The 17,639-nt window shown below is 35.1% G+C and overlaps 1 protein-coding gene across 1 annotated transcript in view; it reads right to left on the bottom strand.

Moving 5' to 3' along the window:
- SCN2A (sodium voltage-gated channel alpha subunit 2) overlaps positions 1-17,639 on the bottom strand; it is an 85,761-nt gene that overhangs the window by 33,043 nt on the left and 35,079 nt on the right. The window contains exons 14-17 of the mRNA XM_045780598.2: positions 15,826-16,064; positions 9,458-9,631; positions 6,721-7,077; positions 3,838-4,317 (exon numbers count right to left, since the gene is read on the bottom strand). Coding sequence (XP_045636554.1) covers positions 3,838-4,317; positions 6,721-7,077; positions 9,458-9,631; positions 15,826-16,064 — 1,250 coding nt within the window. The remainder of the gene's footprint in view (positions 1-3,837; positions 4,318-6,720; positions 7,078-9,457; positions 9,632-15,825; positions 16,065-17,639) is intronic.

The following is a 17,639-nucleotide window of genomic DNA, read 5'->3' as shown; positions in this document are numbered from 1 at the left end:
ACAGAATTTCCAAGGAATCATATTCTAAATGTAAAATACTTCTGGGTCAACTGCTGAATAAAGCAATGCCATTTTCTCTGTAATGAAACAGATAAAAATTGTACCCATGCTGCTAGCAGCCAAAATGTAAACATTCCAATTCATTTACATTATTATCACATTAAAATACCCTTTAGGCAGTTTGCACATGAATAAGGAATTGCTTTGATTTGCAGATTACCCTTCAGAAAAACTTAATATAACACTGAACAAAAAATTATCAACGAAGTACACCCATTGGGGCTATATTGAAAAAAACAAAAACAAAAACAAAAAAAAAACCAGGGGAGAGAAAGCTTTTCTGCAAGTTTTTCAAAGAGCACCTACATTTCTCCTTTAAGCCCTTAGCATGTTCAAAATTCTGTAGCATTAACTGGAAATTAAATAATCCATAAAGGCATGCACTTTCCTTTTTCAGTGAATTTAATTTCTATTAAAATCTATGAAGAAGATTAGCAGCTAAATCATTGTTTTAAAAAGTTAGGGTTGCCAGACTTGCCCGACCATGCTTGACATGACTCAGCGTAAGAGCAGCTGTGCATGTTTTTATTTTACTGCCAATGGATGGGCAAGGACTGTAGCTGAGTAACATGCAGGCCAGTCAAAATTCATTTAGAAACTGATTATATTTATATATGTACAACTTGCTTGGGTAACCTGGGTAAAAGTGGTGGCACGAGCCTCTGGCTGGTTAAAAAACACCAGAGCTGCACTCTTGATGGCTCCAGCTTGATTTTACCCCTGTGAGAAGTAAGAACGGTAAGCAGTGAAGGTCACCATATTGTACTAGTAAATTTCACTTTGAAAAATAATCATTCAAGCATGGCTTCAAAATTATTAAAACTCTAAAAGAGAAATCAGTCATTCAAAATCACAAACTATGAAAAGAATTACATTAAATATAGTCAAATAATGTTGAGTTAGAGCATACATGATTATATGGCAAACTCTAAAAGATCTACACAAAGGTATCAAAGAATCACACAACTTTGTCAAAGACATAGAGGATTTAGTTCAAACACCCAAACAACCTCCGAGTCCACTTGGTTAGTCTGTCCTATAAAAATGGATTTTTAGGCATTCCAAAATTTTTGAAGTGCTCTATTTTTTCCCTTTAATTAAAAAAATTATTTAGAAAAGAATATAATAACCTTCATACCATTTCTTACTACTGTACATGTGTTACTTAACAGCAAAACCCATCCCACTCGTTAAAAAAATGAACAGACAAAAATAACTAGAAGACGGAACACTAAACAGATATTTCAGGTAGGAATATTTGGAATTCTTGGATAATTCTCTCAAATATCTTTTGTTTTCTAGTACAGAGCTACTAGGTAAAATACCAAATGATTAAAACTTGTACATTTCTCTTCCTAGACTATTGCCCTAATCTTTATTAGTTTATGAGTGTATATTTAGGAAGTCTGATATAAAGACATACTTGAAAATTCCTCCAAATAATAAATTTGAGCAACCAGGTAACAATCTCTATGGTGGGAATGAATCGAAAGGACTCCATAGCCAAAGCAATAGAATAATTTCTATTTCCAATGGGCAGATCAGTTCTCTGCTCCAATTCCAAAGTAATGACTTCACATATATTATTTTGGAGTACTTAATTGAAACAGAAAACAAATGAAAAAGCTTAATGGCTACTGGAAAGAGAGTCTGGATTTTCCTACTATAAGCCCCACCTGATTGGACATTCCTCCTGTGTCAAACATAATGGTTTGTTGGGGGTGAGGCAAAAATACATGCAGTTTTGGAAAAGCCTGAGGCTTTAAAATTTCTGAAAATTAAAAAGACTGGATGTCAAGTTAACTTCACCTGAAAAGATACTCAAACTTAGCCAAAAGTTTAAACTCACTGATGGCTTTAACATTTGATTCTTCATAATTTATTCTTAATTTATATGATACTCTAAAATCAAACATACATAAAAAGAAAAATCAAAAAAAAAAAAAAAGAAAAATTGACTTCCCTTACAGTAAAGGAAATATTTACTATATGGTATAATGTCAGGATAACAAGAGGGGAATATATAGTAAAATTTAATGACCTAATTCTATTTTCTAAATGCTGGCTTCGATTTCCAATAATAAATAATAGGTACAATTAGGTCCCACCTTTTCCTTCAGCACAGCCCAACCAATTACACTTATCCAAAATTTTATTAACCATATATTAAGATATTATTAAATTTTAAAATAATGGCTTTATTAGTAAACATTTGAGTTCAATTAGTTACAGCAATTCGTTGCCTCAGGCTATAAAGTTTTATAATTTTCACCTTGAATCACATCACTTATTCTGTGAAACTAGTAACTATGGCCTTGTTACTTACCCATTAATTTTAATACCTCTTTTTAAACTTTTTCTGGGGTGCCTGAGTGGCTCAGTTGGTTAAGCGACTGCCTTTGGCTCAAGTCATGATCCCAGGGCCCTGAGATTGAGCCCCATGTAGGACTCCCTGCTCAGCAGGGAGTCTGCTTCTCCCCCTCTCCCTGCTCATTCTCTCTCTCACTCACTCTCTTTCAAATAAATAAAAAGAATCTTTAAAAATAAATAAATAAACTTTCTCTGGATTTCATGTTTAACATCTATTTCTACCTAATCACAGAATTAGCAATACTTATCTTAAAACAAGAAAGAATGAAAAATATCACATTCTTCAGTAATTTTAGATAATCAACATGGGAATACTGACTGAAACAGCTAAGGTTTCCTTCATAGAAATATATTTTTGTTCATAATTTTATTAACTAATGTCCAATTTTTGTGACCACTACACTACTTAAATTTTACCCTTCAGTGCCTCAAGCTCCCCAGTCATCTATCTTTCTTAGAATGAAAATAGTACTGGAGGTCTTTCTCTTCCTGTCAATCAATTCAAATGACAGAAAGGATGAATTCTGCTTTTGGCTCTTATTTTTGTTTGCTTATGCAAGCTTTAATCACGGGGAATTCTGTTTTCATTTTTGTATGGTTAAACAATTAAACACTAAGGGTTTAAATTCTTTCTTCTCTTTATCTCCAACTCTGTGCTTATTAACCTAGAAACGAACTAAAAGCATACTCTGGTACTCATACTTTTCTAGTAAATCAAAGAATACTTTAAACTGCGAAGACTGGTACTGTAGTTGACAAACTCAAAATTTTACATTCTCCAACATATCAGGACTTGTTTGTGTAGACAGCATGCACTGGGCTCAGTAGGGTTAAACATTTTCAGTATGATTCATCACTACCTTACTCTCCTTAAAAAAATTATTTACTTCAGAAACCTGAAACTATATGTAAATATCAAGCCAAGATCCCAATCAGATTTTCCAAGCCAAGATCCCAACCAGATTTTCCATGAATAAAAATGCCTGTGCAAACTAAATAAGATCACATTTTATGAAGTATTTCATAAAAGCCAAGTAAGAATTGGAACTGCCCTCTCACCAAGTATTTTTCTAGTATATACAAAAAACCACCATTGTGGGAGAATTACAAGGAAGAAAATGAACTGAGGCATTTTCACAAATCTCAAATTATTTGAAAATAATTAGAAAGATTCATATTAATCTGAGTATTAATATTATCAATAGTTTAAAATGGTGAATATTTGAAAAAACTGAGTCAGCATATCATTTATCTGGCTACATTTTAACCTGTCCTCAATTTATCACCAGTTTGCCATAGAAAGTGTGTCAATATCCTATTTTCTTATAGAGATAAAACATAACTTCGATGTAGACTCCTAGTTCAAAGCATACGTTAAGTCAAAATATCTTATTTAAAAATTCCTACCTCTTTGCTTTCCTCCATATCTGACTCGCTGCTAAATTCTTCAGTATTTAAATTTTCAAAGTCAGATTCTCCGACAGCAATTGGTACGGTCACAGTGAGGCTGGGGTTGTTTATGAATGACATGTAATCACTTTCATCCACAACATATTTTTCCACACTGCTGCCTATGCCACTGGTAGTTCCATTTCCATCTTTGAGATAATTGAGATCCTTGCCTATTTCTATAGTGGTATGGTTGGAAATACAGCTGTCTTTTTTGTTATTTAGATCTTCAAGGGGTTTAATTTCATCTAAGGCTTTCTGCTTTCTAACAAAGGCTTTCTGAATAAATTCGCGTAGTTTTCTCTTAACGTAATCGATTCCTTTCTGCATCCTTCCCACAGCAATCTGGAGATTGTTCATTTCATTATCATCATCAGTGGCAGCCAGGTTGTCAGAACTGAACGAACTCAAGAGCAAGGCCAAGAAGAGGTTCAGAACCTAAACACAATAGGAAAACAGGTGATGAAAACATTCTGTTGATTCAGTTGCTCTTAAGTATAAATTTTCCAAAATTGCTCTTACTCCTCATTTTTTACTAATAGGTATTCCTTTTAGTTTGTGATAAACTATCCTGAAAAAAAAGTGAATGAAATAAATACCTGTCCAATATCAAGTAATACTATTAACACTATTTCCTTTTTAGTCATTACAAAATTACTGAAACTACTATTACATTAAACTTCCCTGCTGCAGTTTGATCTGTTCATTCATTGTTGTCAGAAAGGATTTTGTTCTTTGCCTTTTCTTCTCTTCTTCCAATATATGCCAAGTATATATATGAAATCAAACCATATCTATAATACAAGCCTATGACTTTTTGTTTCTGTTCTATGGAACCCCAGGACTATCTCTTCCTGTTCTATGCAATCTGTACCTCTCTGAAAGCAAGCAAATTGCATTGGGGATTGTGGTGGCTGTAAAACAGATCTACAAATTATTTGTTACTCCTCCATTCAAAAGTTAAAGCCTAATTTCCTTCTTATGTGTGAGTTTTTCTTAGTGACTAGCTCTGATGAATACAACATGGCAGAAGGGACAGTGATTAGAACACAAACAAAGCCTTCTCCTTGCCTTCTGTCTCATGTCACCTGCTCTGGGAGAAGCCAGCTGCATGTCCTAGACAGTCAACAATACGATGGAGAGGTCCACGTGGAGAGGAACTGAGGCCTTGTGCCAACAGCCAACAGGTAAATGGGACTTCCTGTCAAAAGCAACGAGACGGAGGCTTCTTGGAAGTTCATCTTCCAGCTTCAGTCAAGATAACTGGGGCTCTAGCCAACATCTTGAAAACAACCTTACTACAGATCCCAAGCCGGAACCACCCAGTTAAGCTGCTCCCGAATTTATGACCCACAGAAACTAGAGATAATAAATATTTGTTGTTTTAAGTCACCGTTCATATTTCTGGATTGCACAGTGCTCATGTTTCTTGTTACTTCAAGAATAGGTCTGCATCATCTAAGCTAATATTGAGGAGGCTGAAATCTGCAAACGAATAGAAATAAATGATAAACTTTTGCCTTTTTTCCTCTCCCTTTTTCTTCCTTTGGGGGAACTGGAGGTTACTTTAATGTGAAAGGAAGTTAAGTCTATCAATTACATATTTTAAAATATGGTTATGTCAGTCCTTGTTCTAGTCCACTGGATTGGAACTTAAGCAACTCAGAATAATTACTTAATATGTAAAGTATAAGAACCTGATCCCGCCCACTGAGTCTATTGTCTTCTCTTCCCCATCCACTGGGTCCACTATTGCTTGGTTTGCAACAGCCTACTTTTCTTTCTACCGAGCTAAGTCTTACATCTTAATTAAAGATAATTCAGGTTCAAACTCCTTGACAAAGCCTGCCTTGATTATCCTTGCCAAAGCAATGTTTCCACTTTGTGAACTTGATATATACCACTCTGTTTTTACATTTTATTTTTTAAAGATTTTATTTATTTATTTGACAGAGAGAGAGAGAGAGACAGCGAGAAAGGGAACACAAGCAGGGGGAGTGGGAGAAGGAGAAGCAGGTTTCCTGCTGAGCAGGGAGCCCGATGCAGGGCTCAATCCCAGGACCCTGGGATCATGACCTGAGCCAAAGGTAGATGCTTAATGACTGAGCCATGCAGGCGCCTGTTTTTACATTTTTGACACATATTAGATACTTCTAACTTTACCCCTGTTTGAGTTAAGTCATATCATGGTGTCATATATATCTTATCACCTTTTCTATGCCTCCAGGACTCAGTAAAGATGTATTGGAAATGGCTCCTTTGACATAGACATAATAATAAGTGATTCCTGAGTCAGTGTACTTGCTGATACTGTCGTTTCTAGGCACCAAATAACTCATGTGCTTTTAATGGATTAAGATGACCGTTAATTTTTTTAAACTCTAATTTGTAGGAAATCCAAATCTGAAACATCTTCAAGTGATACAATTGTTGATACTTAAAAATAAAGTGAGTGACTATTCTTAGTAACACATCCATGCTTTAATACAAGAACTAAAAGATAAAAAACAGAAATGGCCATTGCCATGGAATAGTAAGAAGTATAGTGATGAAGAGCAACTCTGGTTCAAATGGTATTTTAACAGCTTGTTATACGCTATATGTTACATGTTATATGTCAATTACATAAGACTGGAAAAATAAAAATAAACAATAAACAAATATTTTTTAAAAAGTTTATGTTGGTCTCAATAGTCTAAACTGTACCTGGCTTCTGCAATAATGAATAATTGAGCATTGATTTAAAAAGCCAAAAACATATAAAACATTCATCAGTTGAACACACACTTTAATGGTTACATTTCTTTTACTAAAGATAAGGAAAATGTTTCTACTACATACCACCAGGTTTCCAATCACCATGACCATCATGAAGACAGTAAGGCACATGGTTTGGCCAGCGACCTCCATACAGTCCCACATGGTTTCTATCCACTCTCCACACAGCACACGGAATACAATCAGGAAGGAGTGGAAGAAGTCATGCATGTGCCAGCGTGGGAGTTCACAATCATTGGAAATCTTGCAGACACATTCTTTGTAGCTTTTGCCAAAGAGCTGCATGCCGACCACGGCAAAAATGAAGACGATGATGGCCAACACTAAGGTGAGGTTACCCAGAGCCCCCACTGAGTTGCCAATGATCTTTATCAGCATATTCAGGGTGGGCCAGGATTTTGCCAATTTGAAAACTCGGAGCTGGAAACAAAAGTGAGAAGGCTATTATTGCCCTGCCTTCTAAAGAATCTGTGAATTTATTTACAGGGAAAATCTATGGCATAATTGTCTCAATTACAGGGTGATGGATTATTTGTGTGTCAAACTATTATCTATAAATGTATCAGTTATTTAATACCATGGGTTATTTTTCATTCTAAAATAGTCTACTTTATAAATAAAACAAATATATTATACAGTTTTTATTGGCATTTTAATGAAAAGATATATCAACATTTCCAGAATCTTATAAGCATATGTAAGATTTTTTTGTTTTCCATAGGGAACTGATATAGCTAAGATTAATGGTGATTAATTGGCAGAGACTGATTCACTGAAGTAGAGGCTTTCATTATTTAAAAGCTCAAAGTGGATAAATTTTTTAGTGTACTTGAGATACATAAGTACAGTTAAATTAACACAAATTATGTAAGGTACGAGAGAAAAAACAACTAATTTCTTTAAATCGTTAGATTGCTTTAATCTTGCTATATCATAAGTTTGCTGTAACCTCAAGCTGTATTTTAAAGGAGATTTATTTTACTATAGGGCCCTGACCTTGTTTGTGTTTTCACCTTCTGTGAACCACGGTCAACTACGGTCTGGAAGCAGATGATGCTTCTTCCTCCTTCCTAATAGTGGCCTAACGCTATGTCACAATGCCTACGTCATTTACCTCACTTCATCTCAACACACAGGCATTTTATCATCTCATATCATCACTAGAAGAAGGGTAAGTACAATACAATAATATATTTTGAGAAAGCAGATAACTTTTATTAAGAGTATATTGTTGTAATTGTTCAGTTTTATTATTGCTTATTAGTGTTAATCTCTTACTGTGCCTAATTTATAAACCGAATTTTATCATAGGTGTGTATGCATAGGGAAAAACAGCATATATAGGGTTTGGTACTATCCACAGTTCCAGGCATCCACTGGGTGTCTTGAAACATATTCCCACAGATAAGGGGGAGGGGACTACTGGGACTACTGTATTCAAATAAGAAATACTTGGACTTAAGTAAAAAGCTGTATTTGGTCAAGTCTTATGTCTTCGTGACTTAATCAATCAATTCATTATAGTGTGTAAATGGCTTGCCACCACTGTACTTGACGTGCCAGTTGTACGATCTCATGGAGTCCTCTAAGTTACCATTTACAGTTTGATGGCAGCAGAATTTTGTTTCTGATGTTTCAGTAAATGTCAGAAGAGTAGTGTATTATTTAATGGCATCTAAGTGACCCAAAGGAGTGGATATAAGCACTAAAATGTTTAATTTATTCCCAGAGCAAAACGCTAAGCAAAACACTAATGCTAATATGCTTCCTATTTCCGCAAACTGCATCACATCATCACAAAGACTTACTAAAGATTTTTTAAGTAGTTGCCCATATTATTTGTTATATAATCATTTCTAATTTTTGCTCTGTTATTTGCATCCTTCTAGCTTCAAATTAGATTCACAGCTATCCATGAAAACTAGTGAAGGAAACCATAGCTCCAAGGATCTCAACTCAAATTTCATCTTTGAAAGTGGTACAGGAAATTCTAAATAGACTTCACAGTAAAGTCTTGAATCTAATCACCATTAATATGTTACCAATAAGAATCTGCCTTTAGTAACTATCTACAGCCTCTGTTAATTGAAAATAAATCACAAAAAGAGCCAACTCAAAGTAACAGCATGATAAAATGCATCACACTCTAAATGGAAATGTGTCAAGTGATATTTTGTCTCTGAATTTTAAAAGATTCATGAACTGATGAATATAAAAATCAAATAAAAGACTATTTCTTTAAAATTAACAAAACATAATATAAGCAATTCTTCTCAGAGACTAGATCTGGTGACTTCCAGACTGGCTGAAGGGGCAAATGTGTGGGGAGCTCCACCTTCTTCCCTTGCACACTCTACCCAGTCTCAAGTCTTGACTTCTATGAGGGCAAAGTGGGCAACTCCGTAATTCCTGAGCCTCTGAGAAAAAGGTGAGCTCATCCTAAGTCTCAAACAAGCCTTATGCACAGTTAAGCAAACTTCACATAACTGAACGATGAATATTGTGTTATTTAATTGTATTTGGATTTATATATGAATCCTTTGTAGGATAAATCCCTATTAGCCTTGCCATTCAATTAAAAAAGAACTGTTATTTGGTCATTTGAATAAACTTTATCTATCTGTTAAAGCTATGATGAAGAACAAGTTGCCAGCTGGTTGTACAGGAATCTGGTTTGCTTTTAAATATATTCAAATAATATTTTAACTATGGGAAATCTTATCATTCTTATTCCTACTAGATGAGAGAAGCCTGATTAAATTAATTATAAAAACATTATGGATACTCCCAGTTAATTTACCAGCCGAAATGATCGGAGAACTGACAATCCTTCCACATTTGCCAAACCAAGTTCCATTAAACTGAGGCTCACGATTAAACCATCAAAAATATTCCAGCCTTCTTGAAAGTAATAATATGGATCCATGGCTATTATCTTAAGAAACATTTCTGCTGTGAAGATCCCAGTGAAGACCTAAAAGAGAAATGTTATTGCACAAGTGAATACTCTTGAAAACATAAATAATTATTGAGCAATTTAACTTACTTCCAACAGACCACAATTACAAATTTTAAAAACTGGTTTAGGTCCAGCAAATTAGTAACCTCAAATGGTTTGTACTCAAATCAATGTTTAATTGTTTACTATATTTAAGGTTTATTAAGTGATGAGGAGTACATGAATTAAGACCATAAATTTAATATTGTTATTTTTATTTTCTTACATGAAAGGTTCAGCTAAATCCTTGTGGTCAACTGCTTGGCTCTGTCTCTAATTTCTCTAGGCCTCCAAAACTCACCAAATGATTACCTAATAGTTGGTCCCCTCCCATGGCCCTGCAGGCTAGAATGCTAAGAATGCTTCATATTAGTTATAATAAACATGGTCACCACTACAGATGGTAAGAATGCTAAAAATAAAAATTATTTTCCTGGCCAAAAAGAAGCAGTATTCTCCATTCTCTATTTTCTTAATCTGCAACTATTTCAAACTTACTCTCTCCTCCACATATCTGACTGCTTTTCCTTATCTTTCCACCTCAGTACTTCTGAGTCTCAGAGGGAACAGAAGTCAGACAATCTGAACCTTCTCAGTGTTCCTCTATCTACCTACTTACATCCAAACCCACGCTTTGCAGGTTTTTCCCTTCCTGTTAAAAATGAAAGAAGAGCCCCTGCTTTGCTCTAATTTCTCTGTTTTATGTGTCTCCTTTGGCCTTCTCAAAGAATTCACTTTCTCAACTAACCACATAGTTTCAACCTTTTCCTGCTACTGACTTCTTCCAATTGGGATTTTATAGGGAGCAATGGACACTCGGTCCTTCTCTACAACTACCATGAACATCATCGAAGAGACTCTCCTTACATTCTGCTTCCCCTGTTAGCTACCCCCATCTGTCCTCTCCTCATAGCCCAACTTCTTTAAGAGGTTGGGTACTTGTCTATACTCACTAGTTCCATTTCTTCAACTCACTTTGCAACCTATCAGTCAACACAAACTGCTTTAACAAATTTCACCAAAATAGCCAACATCACCATTGGTAAATTCAGTCAAAATTTTTGAAGTTATCTTGCTTATCTCTTTGGGGGTTCTTCACATTGTTTTTTCGTTCGTTGTTTCTGAAAATATTTTCTGTTCCTGGCTTCAGTGATCCCCACCTCCCTGGATACTTCTCAGCTGCTTTTCTTCCCCTAACAAATTATTTAATATCGGACTTCTTCAGAAGTCTCTCTGTCCTGGACCTTATTACTCTAATTTTCCTCCTACAAGAAGTTTACACTTTGAGACTTATTTTTCCATTCCAGCACATCTCCTGAGCTCCAGAACCACAGACCCACCTGCCTATTCAACACTTCCATTTGTTGGCTATTTCATAGGGATCACAAATTCAACAGGTCCAAAATTTACCTTACCACTTTCTCTGCACAACCTTGCTTTTCTTTTGATACTCACTAGCTCAATAAATGAAATCACTCTCAAACTTGGTGGCCATCTCAGAAATCTGAGACCCTTACTGACACAAATACCTCTTGAATACTTCAGGTTGAAATTCACCCGTGCAGGTATCACCAGTTTATTCTCCTTTTATTGTTGAGTGGATATCCATTGTTTGAATATTCTACAGATATTAAGATACTGTATAACACTTTTTGTTACTTTTCCAAAAAATCTTTGCCACCCCAACCACATATGCTAATCTTTTCATATATTTTATGCTTACATATGCCATAAACTCTTGTTTTGAACAACTAGTTGTCTTTTAAAGAAATTAAGATAAGGGAAAAAAGGCAATCTTTTTTATTTACCCACGTTTATTAATTTTGAGTGACCATCATTCCCAGATTCAAATTTTCATCTGACAGGTTTTTCCCCTTTAGCCCAAAGAACTTCTTTAACATTTTTTGTAGCATGATTCTGATGCAACACCTTCTCTCAGTTTTTGTTCATGCTAAAATTATTTCACATTAGCTTTTCATGGATAGTTTCACTGCAGAATAACAAGTTAACTTTTTCCTTTTTTCTTTCATTGGGTTATTTTCTTATGGACTGAATTGTTTCTGATGAGATATCAGCCCCTAGCATATAATAAGGATTTTTCTACTGGCTGCTTCCAAAAGTTTCTTTTGTTTACAGCAGCTTGACTAAGATGGGCCCAATGTAGTTAACTTTATATTTATCCTTGCTGATGTTCACTGAAATTATATAATTTAATATTAAAATGTCTAAAGTTAGGGGCTCCTGGGTGGCACAGCGGTTGAGCGTCTGCCTTCGGCTCAGGGCGTGATCCCGGCGTTCTGGGATCGGGCCCCACATCGGGCTCCTCCGCTGGGAGTCTGCTTCTTCCTCTCCCACTCCCCCTGCTTGTGTTCCCTCTCTCACTGGCTGTCTCTATCTCTGTCAAATAAATAAATAAAATCTTAAAAAAAAATGTCTAAAGTTAATATTTGTCACCAATTTTGAGAAAATTTTGGCCATTATTTTTCAAATATTTGTTTTGTTCTATTCTCTCACTTTTCTCCTTCTGGGTCTTCCTTAAGCAAATTTTAGACCACTTGATATTATTGTGCAAATTAGTAATAGTACACTTTTCGGTTTTTCTCTGCCATTCAAATTGGATCATTTCTATTGATTTGCTTCAAGTTTAGCAACCCTTTCTTCTGACATCTGCAATCTTTTAAAAATACATCAAATGAATTTTTCACCTTAGAATTTTTCTTTCTAGTTCTAAAATGTCTAGATGATTCTTCTTAATAGTTTTCATTTCTTTTCCACCCATACTCTCCATCTGTTTACTCTTTATGATCATTTTTTCCCTTCAAAATGTAAACATATTTACAGTAGCTCCTCCAAAGTCCTTTTATGTTGATACTAGCAATTCGGTCATTTCTGTATCTATTTCTATTAAGTGCTTTTTCTCTCAACTATAAGACACATTTTCCTATTCCCTTAACATATCATGTAATTTTTTTATGTGATGTGATGTGTTGTAGAGTGTTTTGATTCAATTATTTCCTCTGAAGAAAACTGATTTTTGTTCTAGCAGGCAATTAGTTATAGGTTGGCCACATGGAACTTATGGTAGCTATGTTTTATACTTAATTAGGACAGAGGTATTTTGGTTTGTTCTTTGTCCTAGCTGAATTCTGGTTCTTTGACATAGTCTTTACCCCCAAATTTTAGCCCATCTGGGATTTCAAAGAAAAGCTCAACATGTTCATCCAATTTCTCTATCTTGGTTGGCTTCAAATTCTAAATTCTGTTGAGAAATATCCCTTTCTATCTATTTTTTGGAACTGTTTGTAAAGGATTGGTGTTAATTCTTAAAACATTTGATAAAATTGACCAGTGAAACTGTCTGGGCCTAGGCTTTCCTTTGTGGGAATATTTTTTGATTACTAATCCAATTTTTACTTGTTAAAGGTTTTTTCAGATTTTTCTACTACTTCTTGACTCAGTTTCAGTAGTTTCTTACTTTCTAGGAATTTTTCCATTTCATTTAGCTTAATTTGTTGGCATACAATTATTTACAACATTCCTTATACTCCTTTTATTTATGTAAGATCTATGGTGATGTCCCCTTTTGATTCCTGATTTTTATAATTTGAGTCTTCTCTATTTTTTTTTACGGTAAGTCTAGCTAAAGATTTGTCATTTCTGTTGAATTTTTTAAAGAATCATCTTTTGGGTTGATTTTCTCTAATGTTTTCCTGTTCTCTATTCATTTCCACACTATGTTTTGTTATTTCCTTTCTTCTGATAGCTGGGGGTGTAGCTTGACCTTCTTTTTCTAGTTTCTTAAGGGAGCAGGGTAGATTATGGATTTGAGATTTTTTTTTTAACTCTAGGCATTTACAGCATAAATTTACCTCTAAGCACTGTTTTAGCTGCTGCACTTCATAAGTTTCAATTTGGTGAGTTTTCATATTCATTTCAAAGTATTTCTAATCTCTCTTGTGATTTCTTCTTTAACCCCTTGTCACTTAGAAGTTTTTAAAAATCCACATATTTGTAAATTTTCCAAATTTATGTTATTAATTTCTAATTCCATTCCATTTTTGTCAGAAAAGTATTTTGCATGATTTCAATCTTTTAAAGTTTATTGAGGCTTGTTTTATAACCTCACATATAACTTAACTTGGGGAGTATTTCATATGTACTTGAGAAGAATTATATATCCTATCCATATATTTTCTAATATTCCATGATTCCCCTCAAATGCAAATCTTGCCTTCCTTAACACATAAGACAAATCCCACTTTGAATTGTCCATTTGTTGTTTTTTTGTCTTTCCAGCATCTACTCTCTCTTCATCTAGAAGTGGGAGAACTGATTTTTTTTCTTTATAATTCCACTCATTTACTCTGTCTCCAGGGATAAGAAATGGTTCTGGTTTGGCCAAATAGGGCATTCTAATTCTAGAACCAGAGTAACTGACTGGCTTAGAAATGGTCATGTAACTCCAACCAGGCCAATAATCATCAATTTTTAGACCTTTGTTAAGCAACTAGTTAGGAAGCACAATCCTTCTGCTCAGGAATCTAGGCTGGTAAGATAAAAGTTGGTGGGGGGCGCCTGGGTGGCACAGCGGTTAAGCTTCTGCCTTCGGCTCAGGGCGTGATCCCGGCGTTATGGGATCGAGCCCCACATCAGGCTCCTTCGCTAGGAGCCTGCTTCTTCCTCTCCCACTCCCCCTGCTTGTGTTCCCTCTCTCACTGGCTGTCTCTATCTCTGTCAAATAAATAAATAAATTCTTTAAAAAAAAAAAAAGATAAAAGTTGGTGGGATGTTGCTACCAGTAGAATACCCAGCCAGAGACAAAGGAAACATATTGGGAAGAAGTAGGGTCAGAAAATGACTCCCAGTGACATTGCTTGAGAAAGAGAATCTATACAGCTTAAAACCTGGAGTTATACCCAAATGGGTGTTAGCTAATTGAGGTAATGAATTCTCTTTATTTTTGCTTAAGCCCATTTGAGTTGTTTCCTAACACCTGCTTCCATTAAGCTTTCTTCCATCCCTTGCTCATTTTTTAGAGAAAATACTGAAGTGGTTCCCATATAGGTGAAAATTTGGACTAGGTAATGTTATTATTCTTTCTTACCCCACAGTTCTATGATTTCTGACTACAGTTTATGGTATTCTCTGAAATAGCTTTCAAAATCTCGGATATAATGTTCAGACTTTTCATTGCTCTGTCAATTTCTTATGGACACAGTTTCCCTAATTGTAAAATACAAACAATCATAGTACCTGCCTTAGGACTGACTTTATGGGAACCTAGAGAGAGGGAGCTCATGTAAATTTCATTTCTCAAGTTGGGAGGTATATGAGAACTTAAGCCTCTTACATTGGTATTAATATATTTTTGTTGCCTGAGTTTTTATTTCTCAGTATAAGATCACTTTCCTTTCCTTTCTGTCACTTTACCATATATCCAGTGAATGTTAATACAAATTTTTAAGGGAAAATGTATACAAAAATTTAGCATTATAAATTCCTAAATTTACAGAAGAAATTCAAACAGAAATAATAATCTCTATGTGATATTTCCTTCCCAAAGATTCTCTTCAGTGTTTATAAATGATATTTCAAAATTATCTGACTTGGCATATTTTAAAACTTGATAAACGTAGTTATGTCATTAAGAATGTATTCTAACTACCTGAGAAACACATCACAATCTTGTTACCATAGACTAATGTCCTCTATAATTCATAATCATCTTTCTAATCAAATTTAATTCTTTTTTTAAAAGATTTTATTTATTTATTTGACAGAGAGAGAGACAGCCAGCGAGAGAGGGAACACAAGCAGGGGGAGTGGGAGAGGAAGAAGCAGGCTTCCCAGCAGAGCAGGGAGCCCAGTCCGATGCGGGGCTCAACCCCAGGACCCTGGGATCACCCCCTGAGCCGAAGGCAGACACTTAACGATTGAGCCACCCAGGCGCCCCTCTAATCAAATTTAATTCTAAATCAAATTGTACATAAAATCTTTCACTTTTGTGCACTGCTTAAATGCAGCAATATATTTTTGTTATAAAAAAAGGGATGATAAACTTTTGCTGTCCAGGAGTACACTGCCAATTAATACACATTAAACTCGAAGGTGATATATGAAATTCATTAAGGCAATCATGAACTCTTGCAAGGACCCTCAGCGAGTCTTACCAGGTTCCCTACTGACAGCACACTGCTGAATTGCTCTGTCATAGGATAGTGCTCCATGGCCATAAAGAGTGTATTTAAGACAATGCAGATGGTGATGGCCAGATCAACAAATGGGTCCATCACAACCAGGTTGACGAGATGTTTCACCTTTAACCATGGTTTACAGCAGTCCCAAATCAAACACATGTTAGCAAATTTATACCAGCAGGGTGGGCATTTCTGTCTGGATTCTTCAAGTTCTGGAAAAAAAAAAAAGTTAGAATACTCATGAAAACTGCTTACTTTTTATTAGGCAGCATTTGGTTTAAACTGAAAGTGATTTTTTTAGAAATAAAAGTTGTCACAAGTCATTAACGGATTAATCTGGTGGTGGAACAGGAAAAGACCTATCGTGGCTTATCTGTCATAAAAACATGGGCACAAAAAGGCTGGTAAACTTTCCAAATCTATTTTGGCTAAACATAATTTCCCAGAGTCTATCTGCGATATTAAACTGTTCAAAAATTATCTTCAAGAATATCTGAAACTAATGGGGAGGACTTGGGTTAAGCTCATCCATGCTCCAGATAGAGCCAGATATATATATATATATATATATATATATATATATATATACACACACACATTATCAAAGAACCCCTTCACAGGAGATGTCTTAAAACTTTTATCAGTCATGCTGAATCTCAGTTTCTTGGATTAGATATGTGTTTTGGGGGGCGCCTGGGTGGCACAGCGGTTAAGCGTCTGCCTTCGGCTCAGGGCATGATCCCGGCGTTATGGGATCGAGCCCATATCAGGCTCCTCTGCTATGAGCCTGCTTCTTCCTCTCCCACTCCCCCTGCTTGTGTTCCCTCTCTTGCTGACTGTCTCTATCTCTGTCGAATAAAAAAAAAAAAGTAATTAAAAAAAAAGATATGTGTTTTGGGTCTTTCAATGAGATAGTTTGGTCAGTGCCACCAGTGTCTGTCAAAAAGTTTCCAGTTAAGCTTTTTATAGATATAGGCTTGCATATTAAACTCAACAAGATTCCTTATCCCTAAATTTCCTTATTTAACTAGAGGGCACAAAAGAAGAGAAAATATACATGTTAAGAAACTGGAATACTCACTGTTAGCATAAATCAATGTTTCACTTGAGACATGTACTACTGGTAAAATATAAGAGGATTTTAGGTGGCACATATGTAGAATTCATAAATTTTCATGGTGTGAATTTACTTTAATGTATTAAAGTATATAACTATCATAGCAAACCTCTGATATAAAATTTCATATAGTACATTTATATAGAAAAAAGTATGATTTCAAGAAGGCTTTCAATTAAATAATAGGAGAGAGAAGACAGAATTGCATAGCTCTTTAAGGTGATACTCAAAATACTGAAACTTGGTAAATACTGGCAAAGAATTTTAGAAAATTAGGAAGTGAGAAATTACTATCTTCTTTGGTGAGATGATCTTTTAATCAACTCGGGTGGGATAAGAATGCAGAACTTGCTTTCTGCCCATAGCATTACTTCACACCTGATTATCTGTTCTGCCAAATATGAGACCACCACTTCTTAGCACTAAAATAAAGGGAAAGATTCTTTTTTCATTCATAGTATATTTGACTCTGATCAGTTACCTTAGTATTACTACTGTAGCAACGAAATATCCCTTCCAACCTGATACAGTTCACTAGAAGCTAAACTTCATGGGGGAGAGAACAGCATATGGAATGGATCAACACAGCCATAGCTAATGATTTTTTGTTTTGCTGATAAACATTAACTACTAACTAATGCTGTAAGTTCACCAATTTCCTAAAGTAAAT

The sequence above is a fragment of the Ursus americanus genome, chromosome 1, assembly GCF_024610735.1.
Source record: "Ursus americanus isolate L20-20 chromosome 1, mUrsAme1.1.p, whole genome shotgun sequence".
NCBI lineage: Eukaryota > Metazoa > Chordata > Mammalia > Carnivora > Ursidae > Ursus > Ursus americanus.
The sequence above is the reverse complement of the archived record's forward strand: the minus strand, read 5'-3'. Positions and strand labels throughout refer to the sequence as shown.